Here is a 12,262-nt window from a genome sequence, read left to right as displayed (position 1 = left end):
AGTACTAGATCTGAGTAACTTTTTTTCTTCTCAAATGCTGTGCACAAACTATCTAAACAAAGCAACTAACTCAAAGACTATTTGTAAACATACTAGTAAAAACAAATTTACTGAAAATTAAAATACGGTTCATTCATTGGCTTTAAAAGATACTCCATTAATTATTTAAGACCAATTTCAATTATTTTTAGTAAAGAAAATGCTCTATGGGCAAATAGACACTATTGAGACTTCTAATATACTTTTTCAGGGCTCATGAAAAAATATCAATTTAATTTTAACCCCTGTAGAAAAGGTCTGTTGCTGATGCCAACAAATGAATATGATCATCCTCCAATAGGTTCAGTATAGAGATTTCCTTAAATATCTTGATTAGAGCTATGAAGGGATATAGATTATTCCTTTCTGGCTACAGGAAGCAGCTTGTCAACCACAGAATATCCCAAGTCAGAAGGGACTAATATAGATCATATAGTCTAACCCCTAGTTTTAGACTTAAACATCTTCAGACTGAATTAAGATAAAAAATAAAATAAAATATGTAATCAGAGAAATCTGTCCACCTTGAATTTTCCATGCAAAAGGATGGAGATAATCTATGCTGTAGTTGTCATTTGTTAATAGTGACAAAGGTCCTTTCCAGAAGATCAAATGGATATGAGAACTGCTATTATGTGGTTCATAAATAAACAATCATTACAACGTCTATCTTCATATCAGGTTGTAGGTGAATGCCCTGGTCTAATGGAACCCAAGGACTAGAATGCTATGAAGTTTTGTGATATAGTCACTTCATTTCCCCTGCTTTTCTTATGAAGTGCTCATGGTAATACTGAGTTCTAATTCAATGAAAATATTTCATCCTACTTAATGCAATGTTTTCTGATTTTGTCAGGAAGCCTGAAAGTATACTTGTTACCTTGGATAGCAAATGAATCTTTCACTTCTGCCTCTCACCCAAAAATCAGTTATGTGCATAAATTCATTATGCCAGCATACAAAAAAGCACCAGTCAGTCTCATACCAAGTAATGATGAAGTGATGAAGTAATGAGCTAGAAAAACTTAACTGCAGTCTTCAGATAAATGAACAAACTCTAATGTCCATAGCCACATACAGAATGGACAAGTGTTCTCCATTCATTCTGTCTAAATTCAGTGATATAACTAATCTGTTTCAAACCAAACTTTGTATTTTAAAAAAGAAAAAAAAAAAAAAAAACAGAAAACAGGGAAGGGATGGTAGGTCTTGAATCAGACTACATTTCAAGACCTGATTCCTGATTTACACCATCAAAATGTTTTACTAGAAACTCCAGGGACAACGACTCTTGTTGCAAAATCTGAAGAGTCAAAGGAAATTGTATGAACACAGTACATCTACTACTGACCTTCACAATGAACAAACACATTAGCATTCTTTGTTCCAAAATAAAAGTTGGAAAATATAGACAATATCTGCCAAATATGGCACTGACACCAAGGTTGATAATTGGCTATCTTTAAGCTTAGTATGAAATAAATATTTTTCTCCCAAGCCTTGTTTTTAATCATCATAGTTTGAAGAAGAATGGGTAAAATGGTCCCTGTCATCTCTGAATGTCTAGTTCTACCAACAATGTATGCATAGCTGAAGAAAACCCTTGTCAAGAAAAACCTAATCTGTTTGTCTCCCTTTTTGGTATTGGTCATACAGAAGATGGATTACCTCAACTCTGAAGGGTAAATCCCAATAAACTGTGATAAAAACTCATGAATGAGTTAGACACCACTATATACGAGTCTGGTTTTAAGTCTCCTCTCTGCAAGAGGTCAGCAAGCTAAGTGAGAAAGCTGCTCACTTGGAACAGCTTGAAAGATGAAGACAAGAGACAACTCTTCCATTGGCAAAGCTCCAGTTGTCCTCACTCAGGCAAACAATTTAAAGACTTGCCATCTGATGAGCTTTTTTTAGATAAAAATTCAGAAGACTGTTTCCTGATTTGTCTTCAGCAAATGCACCAAGTGATTTTGTATTACATGGAAAAATATCATCAGAATGCAGAATAGAATTTAATTAGCTCGGGAGTCTGGCAAATAAGGTCCATTTGCCCTTGTCTGGCCAATAGTCAACAACTGGATCCAACTCCTTAGAAGCATAAGAGAAGATATAGTGACATTATCGATGATCTGGATGAGGGGATCAGGTGCGCCCTCAGCAAGTTTGCAGACGACACCAAGTTAGGTGCGTGTGTCGATCTGCTCGAGGGAAGGAAGGCTCTGCAGGAGGATCTGGATAGGCTGGACCAATGGGCCGAGGCCAACGGTATGAAGTTCAACAAGGCCAAGTGCCGGGTCCTGCACCTGGGGCACAACAACCCCAAACAGAGCTACAGGCTGGGAGATGTGTGGTTGGAGAGCTGCCTGGCAGAGAAGGACCTGGGAGTATTGGTTGACAGCCGGCTGAATGTGAGCCAGCAGTGTGCTCAGGTGGCCAAGAAGGCCAGCAGCATCCTGGCTTGTATAAGAAACAGCGTGGCCAGCAGGTCCAGGGAAATGATTGTCCCCCTGTACTCAGCTCTGGTGAGGCCGCACCTCGAGTACTGCGTTCAGTTTTGGGCCCCTCGCTACAAGAAGGACATGGAGGTGCTTGAGCAAGTCCAGAGAAGGGCTACAAAGCTGGTGAAGGGTCTGGAGAACAAGTCTTACGAGGAGCGGCTGAGGGAGCTGGGACTGTTTAGCCTGGAGAAGAGGAGGCTCAGGGGTGACCTTATTGCACTCTACAGGTACCTAAAAGGAGGCTGTAGTGAGGTGGGGGTTGGTCTATTCTCCCACGTGCCTGGTGACAGGACGAGGGGGAATGGGCTAAAGTTGCGCCAGGGGAGGTTTAGGTTGGCTATTAGGAAAAACTTCTTTACTGAGCGGGTTGTTAGTCACTGGAATAGGCTGCCCAGGGAAGTGGTTGAGTCACCATCCCTGGAGGTCTTTAAAAGATGTTTAAATGTAGAGTTTAGTGATATGGTTTAGTGGAGGACTTGTGAGCATTAGGTCAGAGGTTGGACTCGGTGATCTTGGAGGTCTCTTCCAACCTAGACTAGTCTGTGATTCTGTGATTTTGAATTGTGTCTATAAAGTTGGATATTTATAGGAACACTGGAAGGAAAAGAGTAAGGAGGATTGTCCTTGGTGAGATTAATTCGCCTAGAGAGGATAAAGTATTATTTATCAGTAGGATGAGAATTACAATACCCTAGGACAAAGTGTTAAAATACACTAGAGCAAAGTATTAAAGCTAGAAGGAGAAAGTCCTTTTTATGTCACTCTTTCACCAAATTTGGTAATGACTGCAGGCACTGCAACTTCATGTATTTGTGTGGTGACCTTAAAGGAAGATCAATCAGAGGGACTACTTCTAACTGTGGTGGTTTTACTCAAGTGGGCAGCTGAGCTCCACCACAACCACTCTCTCACTCCCCCCCTCCTTAAAGAGGAAGGGGGAGAAAAGTCAACACAAAGAGCTCGAAGTTTGAGATGAGAATGATTTAATTAAAGGGAAAGGGAATAGGGAGAAAAAGAAACAAGAGAAACAACAAGGCCGTGCAGAAGCACAGAGAGAAAGGAAAAGAAGTTATTCTCTACTTCCCATCAATAAGCGATGTTCGGTCACGTCCTGGGAAGCAGGGCTTCAAAACGCATACCGGTTGTTCAGGAGGACTGCCATCCCCACAAGAGCCCCCCTTTTTTTGCTGAGTGTGACATCAGGTGTTATGGAATATCCCTTTGGTTGGTTTAGGTCAGCTGCCCTGGTGATGTACGCTCTCCATCAATTGCCCACCCCCAGCCTGCTGGCTCTTGGGGGCTTGGAGGGAGTCCTGATGCTGTGCCAGCACTATGCAGCAATAGACACAACACTGGAGTGATACCAGTGCTGTTCCAGCTACGAGTGCAGAGCACAGCACTGCGTGGGCTGCTGCAGGGAAAGGTGACTCCATCCCAGACAGACCCAACACATTAACCCACAGGTATCAGGCTGTCCTAAATTATAAACACTAGAGGACAGCATTTTCCAAATTACCATTGACGTTAATTATTTCAGAAGCACACTTCTTCCTTAGTCATTTTTCAGAACTTTACAACTACAGATTTATGAGCTATTATGCCTATGGATGTCAGTAACACAGAGAAATCACTTCCACTACTTACCAAATGTAGAAACTATGAAATATTTTTAGTGTTTTTCACCTTCTTGTAATTTGGAAATCATGAAAAAAATAACTGCTGATGGAACGGGAGAGAAAGGTAGGATCACAGAACCACACAATATCTTGGATTGGGACCTTAAAGATCATCTAACTCCAGCCCCCCTGATGAAGACAGGGATGCCACCCACTAGATCAGGTTGGCCAAAGCCCCATTCAGCCTGGCCTTGAACACCTCCAGGGATGGGGCATCCACAGCTTCTCTGGGAAGCCTGTTCCAGGGCCTCACTTCCCTTAAAGTGATGAATTTTCTCCTAATGTCTGATCTAAATCTATCCTCTTTTAGTTTAAGACCATTTCCCCTTGTCCTGTCATCTCTCCAAGTAAAGAGTCCTTCTCCATCTTTTTTATAAGACCCCTTTAAGTATTGAAAGGCTGAAATGAGGTCTCCCTAGAGCCTTCCCCTCTCCAGGCTGAACAGCCCCAATTCTCTCAGCCTTTCTTCATAAGAGAGGTGCTCCAGCCCTCTGAGCATCTTTGTAGCCCTCCTCTGGACTCACTCGAACAGATCCAAACTTTTATTGTGCTGGGGGCCCCAGACTTGGACACAGCATTCCAGGTGCGGCCTCACAAGGGCAGAGCAGAGGGAAGCGATAACCTCTCCAACTGCTGGCCACCCCTCTGCTGACGCAGCCCAGGATGCAGTTGGCCTTCTGGGCTGCAAGCACACACCTCTGGCTCATGTGTAGCCTTTCATCCAACAGAACCCCCAAGTTCTTCTCTGCAGGGCTGCTCTCAGGGACTTCTTCTCCCAATCTGTGCTTATGTCTGGGGTTGTCCCAAACCAGGTGCAGCACCTTGCACTTAGACTTGTTGAACCTCATGTGATTCAGATGGTTCCACTTCTCTAGCCTGTCCAGGCCTCTTTGGATGGCATCTCTTCCTTTTGTTGTGTTGACTGCTCCACTCAGCTTGGTGCCATCTGCAAACTTGCTGAGGATGCACTCAAACCCATCATCTATGTCACTGAAGATATTGAAAAGCACCGGTCCCAAAACAGACCCCGAGGGGCACTGCTTGTCACCAGCCTCCACCTGGACATAGAACCATTGACCACTAATCTCTGGGTGTAGCCACTGAGCCAATTCCTTCTTAGAATGGTCCATCCTTCAAAGCCATATTTTTCCAATTTAGAGATTAGGATGTCATGTTGAACCATGTTAAAGGCCTTACAGAATTCCAAGTAGATAACATCGGTCTGTCTTCCCTTGTCGACTGATGCAGCCGCTCCATCATAGAAAGCCACCAGACTGTTCAGGCACAATTTGCCTTGGTGAAGCCATGCTGGCTGTCCTGGATCAACTCCTTGTCCTACATGTGCCTTGATATTGACTCCAGGAGAATTTGTTCCAAGATCTTCGCAGGCATAGAGGTGAGGCTCACTGGTCTGTAGTTCCTCAAGTCTTACTTTCTTCCCTTTTTAAAAATGGGAGTGATGTTTCCCTTTTTCCAGTCACCGGGGACTTTGCCTGAATGCCAGTATTTTTCAAATACGACGGAGAGCAGCTTGGCAACTACACCAGTCAGTTCCCTCAGGACCTTGAGATAAATGTCATCAAGCCCCATAGACTTGTAGTTGTTAAGTTGCATCAGGCCCAGCTCCTGCCTAGAAGTTCGGGGACTCAAAGAGTTATAGGAAGCCTAACCACCAGTGAAGACTGAGGCAAAGAAGATGTTAAGCTGTCTGCCTTCTCCACATCTGTCGTTACCAGTTCACCGTCTTCATTTGTCAGAGGCGGTACACTCTACTTAGTCTTTCTTTTGCAGCCAATGTACCTGTAGAACCCCTTCGTGATATTTGAACATTATGAAGTAGCAGAAACCATTTAAAAAAAAAAAATTCAGAAAGTACATAGTTAAGCCATGGTAGTCCTTTCTACAAGTCATATGAATGCTTAAACCTTACATGGATTCAAAAAAGCAATGGAAAATAAATGGAGAAGAAGAAGAAGAAACAAAAACATTGAAGGCCACTGAATACAGAAGCATGACCCTTGTTTCAGGAGGTCCTTGAACTAAAATGTTGGAGAATGGGAGGCATTTTAGAGACATTGTTGTCCTGTTTCTTATATTTTTTTCCTTTGTTTAGCCCTGTCTAACCAATTTGTAAGCAGGGACAACCAGATTTACTGTTATTCTATGTTCCCTCTAGGCATTAAATGTTTACTCAGTCCCACAACCTATTTCCCAAAGGACTAAAATCTGCAGCAAGTCTCACACAGAGTAAATGCAGAACAAATCAAGCATCTAGAGTAGTAACCTTTGCCAAGGTACAGACAAACATCACATTTTGACGTGTAGAAGACTCACTGCTCAAAATCCACTCTCATGGTCTTTGCAAGCAGTTGTAAAAACTTCAGAATTTAAACTTCAACTTTTAACCTTTAGCTTTCACAATATTAAATTTATGTTAAAAAGGGGATGATTGCTTTGAGAATAGGAAGCTGGCTGGAAAGAAACTCTTGCACTGCAGACAATAACAAGGGCATCATGCTTTGCTCTATCTAATCTATCTAATCTTTCCCTTTGATGTTATGTGTCATGATCAGGAAGAGGACACACTAATGGGTATACATCACATTCTAACATAATCTGCCTCTTAACAGAAAGAACTCCAAACTAAATTGTAGTCTTCAAGCATTACGTGGGCATTGAGAGTTTGCCCCACAGAGGGAGTGGGCGACTGCTTCCTCCTCATCTTTATTTTAGAACTGTATTTTGTCAAAACTGATTATGATGTGGAAGCCATTCAAATGACTCTGAGTATGAGTTCTATCAAGGTTCCAGGACAATAAACAAATGGTAGTCTTTCCATGGATATTATCTTTTCAGAAGCAATGAAAGACTCAATCCTTTTCAGGTGAACCTGCCAACACGCAAGCTGTGTCCCTATTATTCAGGTTTACAGAACAGTTCTGCACTCATCTTTCCATTAATTTAGCACTCTCTAGCCCTCTCCTTATTCTCTCTAGCCCTTAATTTCTTACCACCATTTTGCTTCTGTGGAAGAGACTATAGAAAAATAAGGGTTAAGGAAGATTACAATAAAATTGGGTAGTGGACAGTATTCAATAAAAATGAGTGACCTATTTCAGATGTTTTTGTCTGGGAACACTTACAGCAATAGTACTTACCAATTCTAAAAAATGAACACTTTTCACAGTCTAATGGAAGTGTTGGAATTTGTGACCCTAGGATTCCACAGTACCTATCACTAGGCCATCAACTAATTCAGCAACTGAAAAATCAGGACAATAGTTTTGAAGTACTTCATCAGCATTGCTGCAAGATAAGTACGTAAAAGAAAAAACTCACAGGTAACAAGATATGTGAATTTATGAGACAAAGTTTACTAATACGTATATGTATTGGTTATATGTATTTATTATATATAGGCAATTAATTAGTGACAAATTGGTAGAATTTGGGGTAAAAAAAAAAAAAAAAAAAAAAAAAAAAAGTTACCTTGTAATCCATTTAAAACTTGTCCTCTTGCAATTTTCACTTGAGTGGTATACCACTTAGGATGTTATCCCAGCCTATTTCTTAAATATAGGACAATTGTGAAATTAACACAACAGCCAGTTTTCTATACCTAGTTTTATATTCTGAAAGGTTTACTGTGTTTTTCTTAATCCTTAAGTTGCATATTCATTGCTATATTTTCCTCTAACTGCTGTCACTTATATTGTCATGCAGAAGGGCAAATCAGGGTCAGTTTATGTAAGCGGCATCAATCTGAAAAACTTCATCAGTCTTTATTTCAAGGCATTATGCAAAGAAAACTGACATTAAGAGAACCTTAACTGACAGCAAATGAAATCAATCAGCAAATCACTAAGCCATAATAAACTCGCTGAAGTTGGAGATAACCCTTCCTTTTCCAGGTCTTCAACTACAAGGCCCACCAAATGCAGTATCTGGGCAGAAATGTCTCCCTTGATGCCAATACAAAATTCTTGCACTAATATAGTGTATTCCTTCTTTCATCTTTTTCTTTCTTTCATTTCTTTCTTTCTTTCTTTCTTTCATTTTTTTTCCTCTGTAAGTGGAAAAGTAAGAAAAGTCTCAGTAAGAATAACAAATGTTTGGGGAGATGCTTTATAATGATGGAATGCTAAGCAGTTAAGTGAAAAAGACTAAACAAAAAATTTAGCATTTAAGAGGCTTTTTTATCTTAAGTGTAATTAGTATAAAATGTTTTGATTCTGTTCTTGCTGCTAAGATATTTGTGTAATTAAGTTTGTTTTATTAAATCTTACTGTATAGGCTCACTTGCCTAGCACTTGTTATTTTTTGAAATTAAAACAACCAGCACAAAAAGTAAGGCTCCAGACAATTCCTAATCTTTCATGATATTCACTTCATGCAACCCACACGATTATTGGCAGCTTAATAGCTGTGCTTCTGAATGGGCTTATCTGTGTTACAACAGCATACAATGCAGACAATATCAAACAATACAGTCACATCCAAGCTATGGAGCTATCTGATACAATGACTCCTTTTCCTAAGATACCACACAGAGATAACCTCATGAGTATCTGAGAAAAAATGTCAAACAAACAAGGTGATGTGATAACTATTTGTTATTTTCTGTTATTGGACAATGCCTTGTTTTTGTAATTACAGCACTTAGGAGACTGCACTCATTGTCTGAGGCAGCTCTGGATACATATTGAGAGCACCATGTCTACTGAGAGAACTTTCTTACATATCAGCACAGGTTTCATTTTAACAGATTACCCACATACCACAAACAGAAATGTATGAAAAATTCTAAGTGGACAAAGGCGGGTATTTACACAACTGCTTGAAAGGGTCAAAAAAGAAATTTCTACATTAAGAAATGGTACCGAAAGGTTAAATGATTGTACACTAACTTTGGCATTCAAGATAATCAGCAGCAGATCTTGACTGTAAGTTTTTACAAAATTAATAATGCTTACAAAAGAGGCTGGATAAAAGTTAGTGCATTCACAGGCATAAAGATACAGCTTTCAGTATTTGATTAATTGGTGATTACAGATATTTACTTTGATATTTACTGTCCCTAAGTGTCAAAGACTTAACAGGACTGGGTGTAATCAATGTATCAGCTACTACAAAGCCTTCTGACAAGGGTTCTTCATTTAGTCTCTAGCTGTTTATTAGAATGAAGTAAGGCAAGGTGAGAAACAAAAAAGTGAAAGTTGGCTGAGAAAGTGATGGAAAGAGGCTAATGATAAGGAGGGGGGAAACTGAGGAAAGGAGAGAGAGTAACAGAATGCCCATTGAGGACAGGGAGAAAAAAACTGCTAAAAGAAATCATGTGAAGAGTAAATTGGGAACACAATCAGCAGAAAGGAAAAGTGATGTGAAACTCAAACCATAAGTCAGATTTCCTGAATCACTGATGCTTTGAAGATGCCTCACTTATTTATATGTTGGGCAAACGTACATTAATGTTATGTTTCATTAACAAATGTGTAACAAATGTAGTAATCTAAACAGTAACAAATACAGACTTTCAACTCCTCAGATTTTCAAGGCTGCGTTATTTAGTAAGGTTATTATCAAAACCAGCCTTTCCCAAAGCGAAGCTTCCACCATTGCCCTCACAGAAACATCCTGGAACAATTCAGGGGAGATTCTGGGCACCTGTGGTTATGTTACACTAATGAGAAACCTTGTAAGGTGGTTTATCCTTGTGCCAGAAGCAATGTCTCTTGCAATGGAATTTGGATCCAAGGAGCACACAATTCATTTGAATATCACAGAATATGATGCAGGATTCTCATAATATCAGACCATCACCACCAGCACCTTAATAATCCAAAAAAAAGTTTATGTATACTCTATAAAGAGTGCTTTCTGCCAGGTCAGGTGCATGAATACATCCAAAATACATAACTGTGCAGTCAAATATACATGCTCACAAGGAATACTGTCTTCAAAGGAGTTATAGTTAAAATAAATTATGCTAAAATGGCTTCTAAATACTTACAGTCACAATGCAAACTATCTGGAGACACGACTCCAGATAACAGCTGAACATTCTTCATGTTAAATCTCTTCAATCTGGTCATTCAGATTTTATTTATATGTTAATTATTGTTCCTTAAGCCTTGCATCAACTTTAATTTTAGTACAATGGAATTCGCAAAAGATCAGAGTTGCAGGGGGTGTAATCCCACTCTCATTAATTTAGTGCATTTATTTATAAGCATTTCAACTCATGGTGGAAGTACAAAGTATCATGACATTAATAAATAATCTTTTTCTTTTTTTTTTTTTCTCTTTAAACAATATATTAGAAGGCAGGCTGGTGGTCAGTCCAGAAGCAGCACATTTTGACAGTAGGTAAGAAATGAGTTCTTTTGGAGAGGAGAAGAAAAGAGGAGGGCAGCCCAGGTTCTGTTGACTGCATATGTTGACCTCCAGGAGAACGAAGACACAGTTTTACCCAGTAATAAGCTGAGCAGTCAGATTCCAGAAGAGGCACCATTCTGGCCTCTGTAATAAAATGGATAGTTCCTTCTATGGGTGAAATGGAGAAAATAAAAAGAAAGCAATAGAAGTATTTGCATGTTACATGCATGCACATATAAATACACTATCTTCAAGATTCCGTCAAAAAGGTTTTTCCTCTTCAAGATATTAAGAACTAGAAAAACACAATTATTTGTTCACAGACATGCCATGAAAAAAAAAAAAAAAAAAAAAAAAAAAGGAAATGAAAGAAAGAAAAAGGCTCCAAAACATGATTTACAAAATCTTTACAAGATTTACGAGTACACAATTAAAATACTGGCAACTTAGTTTTGAAGCCACTCAACAATTAATTCATGCCATTAAATCCTCGTACCAGAGCTAGATGCAATGTTTGAAAGATTTGGTCTATGCAGATGATGAAATCTGATGACAAGATTATAATGACACCTTTGAAATCACTTGCTTCCTCAATTTGGAAAGAAATTTTTAGTTGACAAGTAAACACGGGAATTGAAGTGTTTTTTATTTTGAGAAAAAACACCAGCAGAACTGTGTATTATCTTTCAAGTTCTAATCTTTTATGCATAAATCTAACATTAATGAACAAGTGAAACTACATACAAATTAAGACACGCCTTAAACTTTGAACTACGTTTATGTTTGCCTGATTAATTAGAAGACCTACAACACCATCAGATAAGGCATGTCAACATCACATTTGAATATATAATTTACATAAAATAAATGTTAGGAACCTATGGTCCATAATTTTATAATTATGTGTTAATACTAATGATAGGTCAGTACTTGACTACATTACTACCACCACTATAAGCTGTAATGTTATTACTGCACTTTTCATTTCAAATTACCTCAAAACACCTGAGAAACCAAAAGAAGTATACATAAATCCCTAGGTGGACTTCCTAAACCTGTATGAACAGACTAACACACGCTGAAAACAGAGGGAGAACAAGACAGGGAGGGAAAAGGAGGAACCCAAAAGAGTGAGAGGGGCAGAGCAGGGACAGAGAGGGGAACGGAGGGATAACAAACGAGACAGAGTGAGGGAGACAGAGGTGGAACGGTCAAAACAGGCACAGAGTGGAGAGACAGGCAGAGAATCTGAGACAGAATGACAGGCAGAAACGGAGGAAGGGAAAGAAGGGAGGCAGCAAGCATGTGCATGCAGCAAAGAGTGTGCATGCAGTGGAGAGCGCACAGGGCAGAGAGAGAGCACACATGCAGCAGAGAACGTGTACACACGATGAGAGAGGCAGTGACACAAAAGAGAGGAAGACAAAGAGAGAGGCAGGCAGGCAGAGCACAAGAAGACTTATCTGTCTCAAACACACCTGGAGGAGAGAAAGCAAACCACAAGTATATAGTAACTATTTCAAAATTTATGGAGAACTTAGTAATGAAAAATAAATACATTTACTCAAGTCACTCATAGTTCAGGTTTATAAACACGTACAATTTTATTAAAATGCAAGAGATTTCCTACAACCAGATCAATTGTCTATCTCACACCTCAGGTAAAGGGCAGCA

At 39.5% G+C, this 12,262-nt stretch overlaps 1 protein-coding gene across 5 annotated transcripts in view; it reads right to left on the bottom strand.

Moving 5' to 3' along the window:
* Positions 1–12,262, bottom strand: part of CCDC171 (coiled-coil domain containing 171) — a 167,732-nt gene that overhangs the window by 31,243 nt on the left and 124,227 nt on the right. The window contains exon 20 of one of the 5 annotated variants that reach the window (XM_035310890.1): positions 8,748–10,756. The exons of 3 other annotated variants lie outside the window; for them this stretch is intronic. In XM_035310890.1, the coding sequence (XP_035166781.1) occupies positions 10,679–10,756 (78 nt within the window). In that variant the 3' untranslated portion in view covers positions 8,748–10,678. Of the gene's footprint in view, positions 1–8,747; positions 10,757–12,262 lie in introns of those variants that run through there. One more of the 5 variants, XM_035310891.1, reaches the window with a different exon arrangement.

Source organism: Oxyura jamaicensis, chromosome Z, assembly GCF_011077185.1.
Source record: "Oxyura jamaicensis isolate SHBP4307 breed ruddy duck chromosome Z, BPBGC_Ojam_1.0, whole genome shotgun sequence".
Classification (NCBI taxonomy): Eukaryota; Metazoa; Chordata; class Aves; order Anseriformes; family Anatidae; genus Oxyura; species Oxyura jamaicensis.
This window is presented reverse-complemented; position numbering and strand designations above follow the sequence as displayed.